The sequence below is a fragment of the Mastigoproctus giganteus genome, chromosome 2 (genome assembly GCF_048544385.1).
Source record: "Mastigoproctus giganteus isolate SK-2022 chromosome 2, ASM4854438v1, whole genome shotgun sequence".
NCBI classification, from domain to species: domain Eukaryota; kingdom Metazoa; phylum Arthropoda; class Arachnida; order Uropygi; family Thelyphonidae; genus Mastigoproctus; species Mastigoproctus giganteus.
The window spans coordinates 211,364,759-211,382,146 of record NC_143576.1 but is presented as its reverse complement, the minus strand read 5'-3'; the positions used below and the strand labels follow the sequence as shown (position 1 = coordinate 211,382,146).

At 39.3% G+C, this 17,388-nt stretch overlaps 1 protein-coding gene across 1 annotated transcript in view; it reads left to right on the top strand.

The window, feature by feature from the left end:
• Dip-C (dipeptidase C) overlaps positions 1-17,388 on the top strand; it is a 185,795-nt gene that overhangs the window by 154,913 nt on the left and 13,494 nt on the right. Inside the window, exons 14-15 of the mRNA XM_090368947.1 lie at positions 2,594-2,704; positions 17,219-17,302. Of these exons, the coding sequence (XP_090225073.1) occupies positions 2,594-2,704; positions 17,219-17,302 (195 nt within the window). The remainder of the gene's footprint in view (positions 1-2,593; positions 2,705-17,218; positions 17,303-17,388) is intronic.

Below are 17,388 nucleotides of genomic sequence, written 5' to 3'. Positions count from 1 at the left end.
ATTTTGTGAGAATATTTGGAAACGGTTGGCCAGTTATACAATAACATTGCAATTGAATGCAAAAAAATTTAGCAAAAAAACATTTCTGAGAGTAACTCATAGCTTAGGTAGATGAATAGGCATATGTTAAGGATTACATGGAATGCAATTTGAAGCATAAGATTCAATAAATAATGATAGAACTGTATGGATATGTCGTCAGAATTTTGTAAAAATAAAGATATAAAATGTACCATGTGTCACAGAGCTATTTCTTTCACTAGCAACCATCTGATATGGTAGGACCCACTTTTCTATTTATAGGATGGCCATTTGTGGGCAAATGGTTTCCTCTTAAAGAAAAGGTGGGCAAATTACTTTCTTTCCAACTAAAATTTTTTGTTAGAAAGCAAATAATTTTACCATTGGTAATCTCAAATAGCCTAACTGAGTATTCAATATATGCAAAAATTATTTTTTAATATAAAATAGTGTGAAGATTGGAGTTTGTAGGTTGTGTCCACTCCATTATTTTGAAATTTCACTATGTTATGTAAATGTTGGACAGACAACTTGTGTGATCGAGACCCGCTAATATTCGTAAAATCGGAAAAATGCTAACTTATTGTGATTCTCTCTTGTAGAGAATCTGTGTCCTCATTTTGAATTTAAACCAAATAAAAATAGAATAATAAATAGGATATATAGGATATTAAAATTTAGAAATATTATATTAAGTCAAGAAATCTCTTACCTGAGATTTTTTTCAGGAATAACTGCATCCAGGTAAGATGTAATCGGGATAGATGGAAACAGTATTAAAAGACCTGCTTAAAGATGGGTGAATCTTGCAACAGGACAAAGGAATAAAAGCAAGCTTTGAGCCTAAATCCATGTATGGCAAATAATTGGAAATATAATGGGAGATAATTATCCAAAGCTTGATGGGAGCTTTTCATTTATACCATTTTCAAAGGGGAAGTGAATGTGTTGAAGGCATATATATATAGCCCCCACATGTTCCATTGCTGTATTTAAATAGTGCGGGGGGAGAAGTGTTTAAGTAGGAAAAAGGAAGAGAAGGAGGATAGAAGGAAAGTTCCAGCCCCCTTGTATTTCACTAATAGTTTGGGAATTTGAAAATCTAGGGATTTAGAACAGATTAAAAGTCTTTTGAAGGAAAGAATATGAATCCTTCAAAAGACCTTTAAGCTGTTCCAAATCCCTAGATGGGGTGATGAACCTTTTTAAGAGTGCGTGCCAAAATTTGGCTTAATCTTTTAAAAAACTACCCTTCATGCCCCTTGGAAGGTGATATTCAAGACATTTAATTACACAATTTTGTCAGTACGTCTTACCATTCCAACTTCAAACAAATCACTACATGCTTGGCAGAGAGAACAGGCATGTGCAGGTCACGACTCAAGGTGGATTCCTGGAGTGATGTTTTGAAGTTTGAAATTTTTTGGGAATTCTGCGTGCCCAAGAAATTTGTACACATGCCATGGGTTTGCCACCCCTCCCCTCCCCTAGATTTTCAATTTCCCAAACTATTAGTGAAATACAAAGGGGCGGGAATTTTTTTCTTCTCTTCCTTTTGCCTTCTTAAACCCCCGTTCTTTTGAAATACGGCTATGGAACGGCTATATTATCATTATCAATATTAGCCATATGGTGCAAGGAAACCTGGTGCTTTTGTTGCACCAGGCAAAAAAAAAAAAAAAAAAAAAATTCTGAGTTACCCTGAAAGTGAGTGAGAGAGAGAGAGAGAGAGAGAATGGGGGGGGGGAGAGTTAAATCACCGAGAAAGAGAAGAATGATGATATCCAGCTCAGATGATATCACCAGATGTGACCCCCTGGGATACGGCCTTCAACATGTGTTCTCTTCCACTTTGAAAATAGTATAAACGAAAAGTTCCCATTAAGCTTTGTGTAATTATCTCTCATTATAACGGCGCCTCCGTAGCCAGGTGGGCAGGAGCAGCAGTGCGTAGCACACGCTTCTTGATTAGACCTGGGTTCGAGCCTGTGACCACCAAATACGGAGAATGCGGAAAGGTCAGGGAATGACCACCGCATATCCCCGGAGCAATATGGCCTTAGTTGCTAATGCTCCTAAAAACCAAACAAACAACAACAACAACTCTCATTATACTTCCAATTATTTGCCATACATGGATTTAGGGTCAAAGCTTGCTTTTATTCCTTTGTCCCGTTGCAAGGTTCATCCAGGAAGGAGGGACATTCTATTGGAAAATTCCAGGGGGATTACATCTTACTGGATGCAGTTATTCCTGAAAAAAATCTCGAGTAAGAGATTTTCGGACTTAAAATATATTTCTTAATATCCTATATATCCTATTTATTATTCTATTTTTATTTGGTTTAAATTCAAAATGAGGACATGGATTCTCTACAAGAGAAAATCACAATAAGTTAGCATTTGTCCAATGTTATGAATATTAGTGAGTCTCGATCACACAAGTTGTCTGTCCAACGTGTCTAGTATAAAGTTTCGAGACAACAGGATTCCCATAATGTTTTTTTATACAATGTCTATGTTATGTAATGTGAATCTTCAAAGTAGAATTGTTTCTGTTTTTTGTTATCAGAATGGTCCTCCTCGACCAACTGAACATGGACTTAAGTGTTTGCGTACAGCTCGCACTCTAGATAAAGGAATGGTTCTTACTATAGAGCCAGGAATATACTTTATTGATACTGTAAGTAATTATTTTTGCTCTTGATATTTTTATATAAAATAAATTTCAGTGTATGTCTAGAAAATTGTATAAAGTACTAATTATATTATGCTATTAATTTTTGTAGTTGTTTGAATAGTTTAATGTTGAACTGTTTTGAACAGTAGTATAAAAATTGGATTTTTATTGGATTTATCCAAATTTTTTTGGTAGTTTGCAGGAAATATTTGCTGAAGCCGCAGTTTTCTAGTTTCTCATGCAATTTGAATGGCCAATGCTAATTGCTTGATTAATATTTGAATTTTTCTGTTCATAGTGCAGAAAACTTTGTGAAATCTAATATAATCACATACACTCAATGTGGATGTGTTTTCTTACATTATTCAGGAAGTGTCCTAGGTGATATACCTGACAAGAGTGATGTGTACCTTCTACAGTATTTTGGTCACCTTTCTCACAGTATCTCAGTGCAGGAAGGAGGGGCATTAGCATTAGCATTAGTAGAGGCATTTGATGCAAGAAAGCAAGCTTATGTAGCATCAGCCAAAAAAAAAAAAAAAAACCACTTCCACTTCACCCCCCTGTTCGTTCAAAATACATGTCCAGCTGAGCCTTAAACTTATTTAGGCTATCAACCTCCACCACAAGGGATGGAAGTCTGTTCCACCAACCAACCACCCGCTGGCTAAAGGCAAATTTCCGCACGTCTATCCTACATCTGTCTTTCCTCAATTTGAATTTATGCCCTCTCAGGTGATTTTTCTGAGCTAGAGGAAGAATCCCATCAGCATTGAGCATGCTTAAACCATTCAAGGCTTTATACACCTCTATCAGATCACCTCGCTGGTGCCTAGTCTCCAGACACTGTAATTTGCAAAACTTAAGCCTTTCTTCGTAAGAGCACCCCTTTGTTCCATTCACTAATCTTGTTGCCCTTCTCTGTACTCGTTCCAGCAGCTCTACATCCTTCTTGAAATGAGGCCTCCAGACCTGTATACAGTACTCTAGGTGTGGCCTGACCATCGCCTTATACAATGGAATAATCACCTCCTTATCCCTGCTGGAAAAATTCCTGTATATCATTGACAATACTCCATGAGCTACTCTTGCAGCCCGTCTGCACTGCTCAGAGAACTTCATATCTGCCTGCACAACCACCCCCAAGTCCCTTTCATTCTCTACCACTGTCAGTGTTGTACCACAGAGTTGATACGTTGCTCTGGGGTTGCTGTTTCCCATGTGTAGTACTTTACATTTGTCAATGTTAAACTTCATTTGCCACCTCTCAGCCCATCTGCTCAACCTTTCCAGATCCTGTTGCAGCAGCATAGTGTCAGTAGTGTCCTTGACAACCCTGCCAACCTTTGTATCGTCTGCAAACTTGGACATTAAGCCCGATATACCATCATCAATATCATTTATAAATACAGAAAACAATAATGGACCCAACACTGAGCCCTGAGGGACTCCACTAATAACATCAGTCCACGATGAGCAGTGTCCATTGATTACCACTCTCTGTCTTCTCCCCCTCAACCACCCCTTTATCCATAGCAGCAATTTGCCTCCAATGTCACGCTGCTCCAATTTGTGTAGCAGTCTTCCATGTGCAACAGTATCAAAAGCCTTTCTAAGATCTAAGTATATAATACCAAAGTTATTCCCTGCATCCAGTTCTTTTGTGACTGCATCATAGTATCCAATCAAGTTGGTCAGGCAAGACTTCCCCTTAACAAAACCATGCTGTGTCTGAGCTATAACTGAAGTCTTGTCTAAATGATCCTGCAGTGCTTCTTTAACCAGTGCGTCCATTAATTTTCCTGGAACAGAAGTTAAGCTCACAGGTCTATAATTACTTGTGTCAGCCTTTGATCCTCCTTTGTGAATTGGAGTCACATTTGCACATTTCCAGTCTATGGGTACCTCCCCTGAGTCCAAGGAAGCTCTCATAATTATGGCTAAGGGTTTGCTTACTTCCTTTGCTGCCTCCTTTAATATAACTGGACAGATCCCATCCACCCCGGGTGCCTTTCTTGTGTTTATCTTCAACAGTTTCTCCTCCACTTTACTCCCAGTTATTTCAAGATTCTGTAGCTTACTGCTAGAGTTGAATACACCTCTGGCATTCCCCTCGCTGAATACCTCCTCATGTGTGAATGTCGATGCAAAATATTCATTTAGTTTGTTAGCTACCTTAGCAGGATCATCAACACTTGACCCATCAATATCAAGTGGACCAATCTGATTCATCCCCTTCCTTCTAGAGTTTACATAAGTAAAGAACTCTTTGCTGTTTTTCTTTGCATCCCTTGCCAAAGATTTCTCGTAATCTGCCTTCGCCTGCCTAACCTCCTTTGTAACTTGGTTGCATATCAACTTGTATCTATCATAGGCTTCTGTGTCATGTGTTAATTTGTATGTATCCCATGCATTTTTCTTCTCTGCCATATGCCTCATTAGTTCATCTGACATCCATTTTGGCCTAAACCTTGAACAATATTTCTTAGTTGGTATGTAAAGCCTAGTAGCTTCCAAGATAAGTTCTTTGAATGCTTCCCATTTTGAATTTGCTGTTGGTAACATCATCAGTTGGTCCCACTGTATAGAATTTAAATACTGTCTCAGTCCATCGTAGTCGCCTTTACGGAAGCAATAACCCTTCCCTTTACCCCTAATGGTAGTTACCTCTTTGAGTAAATCCCACTTCAGCACACTGTGATCACTGCCACCTAGTGGTTCATTTATCTGCAGATTCTTAATGCATGAAGAATCACTGCTGATAATCAAATCAAGAGTATTACTCCCTCTAGTTGCCTCCCGAACATGCTGATGTAGAAAACAATCATCCAATAAATCCACAAAAGCCCTGCTAGTGTGTGAGTAACCAGCCCCCAAAATCCAGTCAATATCTGGGAAATTAAAATCTCCCATTATAAGACACTCTGATTTACTGGCCCACTCTATTTCCCTGTACAGTTCCTTATTATACTCATCAGAGTCATTAGGCCTATAGCACACTCCTACTCTCAATTTTGATCTCCCAATGTTTATGTCACACCAAACTGACTCCACACTGCACTGTCCAGCGATGTCGACTGGCTTCACTTCCTTGGTTTTTATGTGTTTCTTAACTAATAGCATAACACCTCCCCCCTTCCTATCCTGTCTATCCTTTCTGTAGACGTTGTACTCCCCAAATTGCAGTTCCGCATCCCTTATATCTGTGTGACACCACGTCTCTGATATCCCAACAATATCTGCCTTCGATGTTTTGAGCAATACCTCAAATTCATCAAATTTATTTACTAAACTCCTAGCATTGGTGTACACGAAAGTATACCTGCACCTGTTTCTATTCTTAGCTACCCTAACACAACCCATGTGTTTACTTGTATCGCAATGTCTCCCAGCAGTCTCTGAAATATCCTGCATCTTGTTTTTCAGGCTTCTGCCCATTCTAATAGAAGCAGTGCAAGAATCTCTTTCACCTCTGCCAGTGGCTACTGTCAATCTATTGGTCTTTGTCTCCCCCCAAGCTAGCAGTTTTCCGACCCACCTAACACTGCCTCGATAGCATCAGCAAATATTCTTGCACCCTTTCTATTTAAGTGTATCCCATCCCTGTAGAAGCAATCTCTATTCGAAAATTCCAGGGGGATAATTCTTTCTTTAAAATGTTGTATCTTTTACCTTCTTTGCAACACAAGGCTGCCTCTTTGCATAAAAAGTGGTTGTTTTTCTCTCTCTCTTTCTCTCTCTGCATTGCTGTCACAACATTGTTTAACAGTGCATAGTAACATTCAGTCATCACAGGAAGTGAACATAATCCTGATACTGTTCTCTGCTGAAAGAAGAATGAGGAAATAGTTAATTCAGCCATGAAGTCATCCCACACTGTTATTTTGATTTGTTTAGTGCTTTTCCAACTTCATGCGAATTTCCTCTACACAAATGATGTGGTTGTCTGTGTTAACAATAACAGAAATGGTGAAACAGATGGCTGTGTAGAGAATATTGCCAGTCTAGTAATTATTAACTATTAGTCACATCTGGAACTGTAGTGCAAAATCATTAGGTTCCTTAGCTTTTACTGTAGGGGTTTACTGTAGTGTCTGCTATCCTGCAGACAATAAAAAAGTTATTCTGTTTATACACTGCTAGCAGAACCACATAGCCAGAGGAGTTTATAACTAATCATATTGTAAAGAATATTATTAGCTGTATTTAGTGGTCGTGTGGGCTTGAACCGTAGTCATTCACATGTGCTACTGCAGTCCTGTATTTCTCCGAACAGCTGACAAAAAGGAATCTGAATCAGTCCTTTAAATGGCCCAAGTTATCTAGGCTCTTGGATTGGTAACAAATATAGATTCCCTACCAGGTGCTGTTATTCAATTAAAATAAAAATTTAGTTACTTTAAGGGTGCCTCTGTAGCCAGATGAGCAGGAGCAGCAGTGCGTAGCACATGCTTCTTGATTAAACCGGGATTCGAGCCCGGGCCCACCAAATATGAAGGATGCAGAAAGGTCAGGGAATGACCACCGCATATCCCCGGAGCAATATGGCCTTAGTTGCTAATGCTCCTAAAAACCAAATAACAAACAACATAGTTACTTTAGGCTGACTCTGGACAAGCATAGTCATTTCTAAAGAGCCCAAGCCCTGTTACTGGCAGTAATGACAGAAAAACATAACACAGAATAGTGTTGGTATTATTTTCTCAAACTACTTCAACATGCATTGATAGTCATTATGTGAAAGGTAAATAAGACATTTCAGTATGAGTCTACATACCTTCATCATTGATTAATAACAGTGTACAATTTGCAGTCAGACTGTTGCTGTTATTCTGCCTGTTTGTGTGATTATGATTTCTTCCAATTTCTTCCTCGTGGCTAGAAGGTGTTCATAGGGCATTGTAGGTGTCTTATCAGGCTTTGTAGTCTCTGTTTGATTGCTTCAGAAGTTACTTTCTGCTCAATCTCCTCCTCCTCTTCTTGAGGTTGTGGTAGCTCAGCTATCTCCTTAACCTTTTTCTGCTTCCTTTTATTGTCTGATGCAGGTTTATAATTTGTAGATTCTCTAGATGAACTGTTAAACTCGAAAGTCAGGTGCTCTCTTCTAGTGGATCTTTACAGGCAAACGTCAAGTTGCCTTACTGTACTTTCTTCTACCGAATCTGGCATTTTTGGCTTTGTGATTTTACCTCTTTCTCACTTTTTTTAATGCCTGTATTCTGGAAAATGTTGTGACGATTCCCAGATACTTTTATTTTGTCTGTATGATTATTTCCGACCAAAATATCACTAATTTTTCATGTCTGAGGGCAGGATTGGATTTGAAAGTGATACGAATATTCAAGAAACTTCTCAATGAGGACAGTGCAGATGATTGTACAAGTAGCAGTGATGTCATGGTAGTGAGTGGCCAATGGGAAGGCACCCAGGAGTCATGTGATTGATCGTCACCTGGACAAGGAGAAAGGCAGTATGGCCAAGAGTATTGGGCAGTCCCTTTAGGATAGAGGAATCGATCTTGCAGATGTGAAAAAACATGATTTTCATTACTACTTTTACACAAAAAACTTTAAAAATCAGTAGCACACAATGGGGGAAATCCCTCCCACAACACAAGAACTAAATTTATGAACGTGGCAGCAAGGGAATAGGGGGAAAAACTGCATCCTTTACATCATTGTCATGGCAAATGTAATGATTTGACCAATGGTGAAGATGAAAAGTGAAAAAACATTCATAACTCAAGCATAACTCAACTAAAATTAACAAAAATACTGGTTAGGTATTTGATCCCCTCCTTATGCATACCAGTTTTATGGACTTTGAGCACACTATTTCCATTAAAATAGACAAAATGCAGTGGAGCTGCAAAAATACAGACACAGCCCTGTCAATCCAACTTGCAAGTCTTGCCTGCCCTTATACGCTGAGCAATCACTGAATTATGATCACCTACCTAATACTTCGTAGGTCTTCCTTTTGCCCTCAGTACAGCAGCTATCCGATGTGGCATTGATTCAACAAGATGTCGGAAGCGTTCGGGAGGTATGGCCAACCAATCTGTGTGTAATGTGGTCAGCAATGCGAGTATGGAGGTGATTGGTGTATCCAGATGCCTGATATGCCTTTCCATAGTGTCCCAAAAGTGCTTATGGGATTGATATTGGGGGAGTTTGGAGCCCAATCGATATGCTGGAAGTCAGAATTGTGTTCCTCAAACCATTCCTGCACATCAATTGCCCGATGACTCGGTGCATTGTCATCTTGGAAGACACCATTGCCATTCGGGAAAAAGTGTAACATAGTGGGGCGTACACAGTCAACAAGCAGTTGATGATAGCGGAGACCACTGATACATTGTTCCACATGCACCAGGGGTCCAAGTTCCTGCCATTGAAACGTGCCCCACACCATACAACCACATCCACCAGCCTGCACTTTTGATACCATGCATGATGGATGAAGAGCCTCGTGTTGTTGACACCAAATCCGTACACGACCATCCACGGTGTGTAGTAAATAACGTGACTCATCCAACCAGCACACCGTCTTCTAATGTCCAACTTGCATGCTCTTTGCACCAGGTGAGTCTTTTACGCCGATGAACCTTGGTTAGGAGAGGATGCCATAGGGGTCGTCTATTGGTATAGCCATATGTGTGAACATGCAATGCATGGTCATGCCAGATATTGTTCCTGATTGGCCCATGTTGTATTGGGTAATCAACTCTTCAACAGTGCTGTGCCTGTTTGCCTGTATGAGTCGTCGGACCCGGCGCTCACTTCTAACATCAACCTTTCGCTGACCTTTGCAGTTTTGCTTTCAGGTTGTTGTTTGACCATTTTGATGCCAGTCATGGTACACTTTAACTATGGTGGCTCTCAAACACCCCACCATTTCAGCCTCTTGGGAAATCGAGGCACCAGCTCGTCGAGCACCCACAATCTGTCCTCTATAAAAGTCCGATAAATCCTTCCTTTTACCCATCACGCTCGGAATTTTACTACCTACTGAACCACTGACATGACACCTTATCTATGCTACATAGATTGACTGACTCAGCACTCTCATACCTTGTGTGGTCAACGGATTGCATTCAGTTTTCATAGGAGTGGTCATAATTCAGTGATCACTCGGTGTATATTGTGATGCTTTGGCACTTTTCCAACCAGAGGAATCTTTCCTGCATCAGTAATGCTTTCATAATTAACCTTAACATTTCAATTCACCCTCTTGCTACCTCCTTCAAAATTACTGGTTATGTGTCATCGATATAACAGCCTTACTTGCCTTTAGAATATAAAGTTTTTCTGATAAGCAGTCACATGTAATTTCATACTGCTCAGCCTCACTTGCATAGCCTCTCCTTATGACGAAAGGACTTTCTCACATAAAACAGCTGTCAATATTAAAAAGTAACTTTGTTGGAAATTCTTAACAGTGACCCCAAGGGGTTACTGTGTATAGAGGGACAAAAATTAAATGCTAGATATCCTTTTATGGTGGTGATAAAAATTGACAGATTAGCTTTCTGGTACTGATTAGCATAGTGAGCCTCAATAATTTGCCATGAAATGTGACTATATTGCATGTGGAAGGAAAACTAGTTCCAATGGCAAGAGTGAAGCATTCTTGACTCTTGTACGTAAAACAGCTCTAATTGAAAATAAAAAGTTGTGTACTGCTTGTGAATTTTTTAACAATGACCCTATGACACATCACTTTGCAGCTTACCTTGCCAACATAACTTTGGTGCCTCCATAGCCAGGTGGGAAGGAGCAGCAGCAGTGCGTAGCACACGCTTCTTGATTAGACCGGGATTCAAGCCCGTCACCACCAAATACGGAGGATGCGGAAAGGTCAGGGAATGACCACCGCATCCTGGAGCAATATGGCCTTAGTTGCTAATGCTCCTAAAAACCAAATAACAAACAAACAAACAAGCCAACATAACTCTTACTAGAAGGTGAACTGGCAGAAATTTGCACAATAAGCACCAGCAGTATGCTACTGGCAGTCATTGGGGCAAATATGGCTGTAGCAGATATGGAGGGAGAATAAGCTCTGATGACAGATAAAATTCAGTTCCATTCAGTAATTTATATGCATACTAGCCTATAAAATTAAACAAAAAATTAGCAAATTTTTTATTATATCTCCATTCAAATTCATTATAAGGATGCTTGCCTGTAGTCGATTTCAATAGCCTCTTCAAATTAGACAAGCTATTTACAAGTTGCGGGACCCAATACTGAATAACATACCACTTGGCTTTTGTTCTCCACCTCACTCAAGGTGGTGAACAAGAGAGACCTATGGCTAATTGTACAGTCCAACAAAATTCTCTGAACATTAACATTGCAGACTAGCTACTAGGACAGCTTATGATGGGCAGAGGGGGTTGTGTCAATGATATACAGGAATTTTTCCAGCAGAGAAAAAAAAGGTTATTATCCCATTGTATAAGGCAGTGGTTAGGATGCATCTTGAGTATTGCATACAGGTCTAGAAGCCTCATTTTAAGAACGATGTGGATCTGTTGAAATGAATGCAGATAACAGCAACAAGATTAGTCAAGGAATAAAAATTTAGTTTTACCATAAAAGACTTTAGTTCTGCAAATTGCAGTGCTTGGAAACTAGGCACCTAAAAGGAGACCTGATTGAAGTTTTCAAGTGGATTGAGTAAACTAAATAACAGCATCCTTACACTTTCTGAGATAACACACACACATTTAAATTAAAAAAAGGGTGGTGGTAGGATAGATATGTAAAAATTTCATATCAGCTAGATTACTATTGATTGTTGGAACCAACTTCTATCTACTTTTGTGGAAGTAAGTAGGATGAAAGAATTGGACAGATTATTAGAGCGAATAAAAAGATGTGTGGAGGGAGGGGGTTATGTTTTTTTTTTTTTTTTTTTTGTCTGATGCTGTATAAACTCTTTTGAATAAGCCAGTGTTGAATTAACAAGGATTTACTGACAATGGATCATTGACTAAGTTCTAGAGTGGCTGGGGATCATTGATCTCCTGACCTCTGTGATGTCATGGGTAATGAGGTCTAGTGCTTCTCTTCTGGATTCTTGTATTGTCATTGGGAGGAAACCATGTGATAGTCTGTGCTTTGGTGGTCTGCTGACTCTACTGGATCTGTCTGGAAATCCTGCAGCTGGAGTGGGATATTGTGGTAGCCTACTGGATGGTGGGAGTCATACTTTTCTTCTGTATTTTTGTTTTTTCCTGGACCACATAATGAGCTCCCAGAGGTAGAGACAGTGGTTTTCATAAACGCTATGAAAAGTGGCCACTGGTCCACCCCCCCTCTCTCCATGTTCTTCACCCTAATGTGACTAGCATGCTCTTTTGAAAATTCTTCAGCAGAATCTACTTGTAATATAACTGGCTAGTATAGCATTTGTGTAGCACATTGATTGGCTGACAACTTGACAGACTGTATTTTTGCTTTCCATGTAGGAGGGGTTGTGATGGAGGAATTTCTGTGGAACCAGTGATTATATTAAAATGGGAAAATGGCTGGCCTTTTTCAGGGTCTAGAGATGGGTAACTTGCCTGGTGAGATCAGCAAATGGATGATGTTATGAGAAAAGACTTCGAATATGTGGGTTGTACAGCTTGGAAACTAGGCACCTTAGGGGCGACTTGTGACTGAGGTGTTTAAGGCTCTGAGAGGCAAAGGCAAAACAAATGAGGTTGAAATTTTCATGGTTATAAATGATTCTAGAACTAGGGAACATAAATTCAAGTTATGAGGAGAGATGTTTAGATTGGATTGCAGAAAGTTTTATTTTAGCCAGCGAGTTATAAATTGCTGGAATAAGTTACCTACATGGGTGGTAGAGGCTGACAGTTTGGGGAAATTCAAAGATCAGCTGGATCTTTGAATTTCCCTAAGGGAGGAGGAAAATACATAGGGTGTCTATTTCCTTTTCTCTTATTATTATTTATTAATTATTTATTTTATTATTATTTTTTTTAATTTAATTTATTATTATTTTTTTTTTTCCCATGTAAAGGTGACTACAGTGGTCTCAGACAGTTTTTAAATTCTGCACGGTGGGATCAACTGATGATGTTACCAATGGTGCAGCATAAGCCTTAGGCTTCCTTGCACCATACGGATATTACTAATATTTTCTTTCCCCATATGTTATTCAGATCCACCAAGAATAAGTAACATTACTCTTCTCCACTGTTGAAGCATTACTTATTTGATGTGCTACAATATCTTTGCAACTCGTGAAGGCATTCAAATATGAGATGCAACAAAAATGATGCCATTTCACCTACTTCAGTGATTTACTACAAAATAACATGATCAATCTGCCGTAATTAAAAACCTTAACTATATGCCTTTGCTTCACAAAACTTAAACTCTAAAAAGTTAGTTATTGCTTAATCTCTATTCTGGAGCTTCAAACTTTGGGTCCCTCCTGCATTCCTGTGAACCCAGGGTAGCTTATATACATACAGTTGCAGGTGTTGTGATATAAAGCTTTTATACTGCCACCAAAAGCACATGTTACATTGTTAACTATTTTGTTCTAGTATGTCAGAGACATACAAGAGGTATCAGAGATATGGTGTCTCTGATATCTCTGGTATGTCTCTGCAGAATTGGAATTTGAGGAGTACAATGTGTACAGAAAGGATAGACAGGGTAGGAAGGGAGGAGGGGTTATGCTGTTAGTTAAGAAACACATAAAATCTAACAAAGTGCATCCAGTTGACATGGGTGGACAGTGCAATGTTGAGTCATTTTTGTGTGACATAAACACTGGGAAAGTAGGAGTGTGTTATAGGCCTAATGACTCTGATGAGTACAACAAACAGTTGTGCAGAGAAATAGTGTATCAATAAATCAGAATGTCATGTAATGGGGGATTTTAACTTTCCAGATATTGACTGGAACTTGTCAGTTGGTCACTCTCACGCTAGCAAGACTTTTGTGGATTTATTGGAGGATTGTTTTCTACAGAAACATGTTCAGGGGCAACCAGAGGGGGTAATACTCTTGATCTGATAATTATCAGAGTGATGATGCATGCATTAGGAATTTGCAGATAAAGGAAGAACCACTAGGTGACAGTGATCACAGTCTACTGATGTGGGATTTACTTAAAGGTGAAATACCATCAAGGGTAAAGGGAAGGGTTTTTGTTTTTGTAAAGGTTATTACAGTGGTCTCAGACAGTTTTTCAATTCTATACAGTGGGATCAACTGATGATGTTACCAGTGGTGAATGGGAAGCCTTCGGGGACTTAATCTTGGAGGCTACTAGGCTTTTCATACTAACTAAGAAATACTGTTCAAGATTTAGACCTAAATGGAGGTCAGATGAACTAATGAGACTTGTGGCAGAGAAGAAAATGCAAATAAATCATCGGATGATACAGAAGCCTACAGCAGATATAAACTAGTTCGTAATCAAGTCACAAAGCGAAGGCTGATTATGAGAAATCCTTGGCAAAGAATGCAAAGAAAACAACAAAGGCTTCTTTACTTATGTAAACCCTAGAAGGAAGGAGATGAATCATATTGGTCCCTTTGATGGTGGTGGTTCGACTGTCGATGATCCTGCTCAGATAGCAGACAAACTGAATGAGTATTTTGCGCCGACCTGGCTAGCCGGGTGGGTAAAGTGCCTGCCTGGCAACCCAAAGGTCGCGGGTTCGAATCCCGCCTCGGGCTTGGATCAAAGTACTGCAAAAACCTTGGGAAGTGCATTATGGCCACAGGAGCCGATGCGCCAACAACTACTACCAAAAAAAAAGTATTTTGCATTTACATTCATTCATGAGGAATTCTGTATGGAAGGGGAGGACAGAAGTTTATTAAACTGTAACACGAAGCTAAATGATTTTGTAATAACGGAGAGCAAAGTGGAGGAGAAATTGTTGAAGTTAAACATAAAAAAGGCAACTTATGGAATCTATCCAGTTATATTGAAGGAGGCAGCGAGGAAAGTAAGCAAACCCTTAGCCATAATTATGAGGGAGTATCCTTAGTTTCATGGGAGGTCCCCATGGACTGGAGATGTGCAAATGTAACCCCAATTCACAAAAGAGGTTCAAAGGGTGACACAAATAATTATAGACCTGTTAGTTTAATTTCTGTTCCGGGGAAAATAATGGAGTCACTGGTTAAAGAAGTGGTGCAGGATCACCTAGACAAGACTGCAGTAATAGTTCAGCCACAGCATGGGTTTGTTAAGGGGAAGTCTTGTCTGACCAATCTGATTGGATACTACTATGTGATCACAAAGGAACTGGATGCAAAAAAAAATAATTTTGATATCATATACTAGGATTTCAGGACAGCTTTTGATACTGTTTCACATGGAAGACTGCTGTACAAATTGGAGCAGTATGGCATTAAGGGCAAGTTGCTGCAATGGATAAAGGGATGGTTGAAGTGAGACAGCAGAGAGTGGTAATAAATGGACACTGCTCTACGTGGTCTAATGTTATTAGTGGAGTCCCCCATGGTTTGGTGCTAGGCCCATTGTAGTAGTAGTAGCAGCAGTGGCATTTGATGCAAGAAAGCAAGTGTATGAGCTTATGCAGCATCAGCCAAAAAAAAAAAAAAAAATCACACCATTGTTGTTTTGTATTTTTATTAATGATACGATAAAGGTATATCAGGCTTAATGTCCAAGTTTGCAGATGATATGAAGGTTGGCAGGGTTGTTAATGATAGTAAAGACAGTATGCTACTGCAACAGGATCTAGAAAAGTTAGGTAGATGGGCTGAGAAGTGGCTACTGAAGTTCAATAATTAATTTCATTATTAAATTCATTCTGACAAATTCAAAGTACTGCATATGGGTAGCAGCAGTGCTTTTTTTGTAAAAAAATAGGCGCCCGTACTCATTCTTTGCTATCAAGAAAAATTCTGTGCCGGCACGGGTGACACGGCTGGCACGCAGTGGGTGTCAGCCATGCCAGCTGCTTCTGTCTGTTAAGGATCACGTGACACTGGGCAGAGTCAGCACCCGTCAATCATGGCCGTATCGCTAGCAGTTGGTACGCTATATCTGATACTGAATCTCGACCATTAATTTTATTAACACACATTTTATTAAGCATAAATTTATTATACAAGTATATTAAAAATAAGTCAAAGGTGAGTCTTATTTAATAAATAAAAAATAATAAGTAAAATGTAAAAATACGGTAAGTACCAAGTAAAAAAATAAGTAAAAATAATTTCATAATGAAGTTTTGGTCGAGATTCAGAAACGGGTACCCCTTCCAGACTGCTAGCGATACGGCCGTGATTGACGGGTGCTGGTACGCCGTACCGTTGCGTACCATCACAAAAAAAGCCCTGGGTAGCAGTAACCTAAGAGAAATGTGCCAACTGTGTGGTACTACACTCGGGAGGTGGAGAATGAACAAGACTTGGTGGTAATTGTGCAGTCGGATATGAAGTTCTCTGAGCAGTGCAGATGGGCTTTCAAAGCAGATCGTGGAGTTTTGTCAATGATATATAGGAATTTTGCTAGCAGAGACAAGGAGGTGATTATACCTCTCTATAAGGCAATGGTCAGGCCACACCTTGAGTACTGCATACAGGTCTGGAGGCCTCATTTTAGGAAGGATGTAGAATTGCTAGAATGAGTACAGAGAAGAGCAACAAGATTGGTGAGAGGAATAAAGGGGTTCTCTTACCAGGAGAGTCTTAAATTCTTTCAGTTGCAACATCTGGAGACTAGGCACTTGCGAGGTGATCTGATTGAGGTGTACAAGGCTTTGAATGGTTTGAGCAGGCTCAATGCTGATGGGATACTTCCACTTGCTGAGATTAAGAACCTGAGGAGGCATAGATTCAAATTGAGGAAAGACAGTTGTAGAATAGATGTGCAGAAGTTTGCCTTTAGCCAGTGGTAGTTGATTGCTGGAACAGACTTCCATCTGTTGTCGTGGAAGTTGCTAGCTTAAATAAATTTAAGGCTGAACTAGATAAACATTTGTAGTGACCAGATGGGTGAAATGGGAAGGGGTTTTTTTTTTTTTTTTTTGGTGATGCTCTATAAGCTTGCTTTCTTGCACCATATGCCTCTGCTAATGCTAAATACTAATGTCATCTGCAATGAACAGTTACAATGAAGATGTAAACTCCTCTGGCCCTGACTGTACAGAGTATAAATGAAAATTTATTTTTACTTTATTTACCATGGCATGGGGTTCCAAATACCATTTAACTTTAGTGCCCTCCCTAACATTGAACCTCAACAGATTGAATGTAATCAACAGATATTTTCCAAAGGTTATTCTCAAATTCATCAACACACATCTTGCACTTTTGATTTCTGGTCTCATGATACTGAGTATGACAAGTCAGTGAATGAGGTACTATGATTTTGAGTGTCTGTATGCATGAAGTAAATACTGATTTACCTTTTCTACATTGTCTTTTGTCTGGTAAATCAATGTACATATTATTCACAAATGTAAAATGCCTTTACAGTGTATGTCCATCCATTTTCTAGTTGCTGGAACAAGCAATTGCCAATCCTGAACAAGCAAAATTTTTGGTTCCTGAGGTGATTGAACGTTTCCGAAATTTTGGAGGAGTAAGTAACTTGACAGAATTTTTATATTTCATTCAAATATAATTATCTTGATATTGATTATCTAGGCTTAAAAAATCTTTAACCCT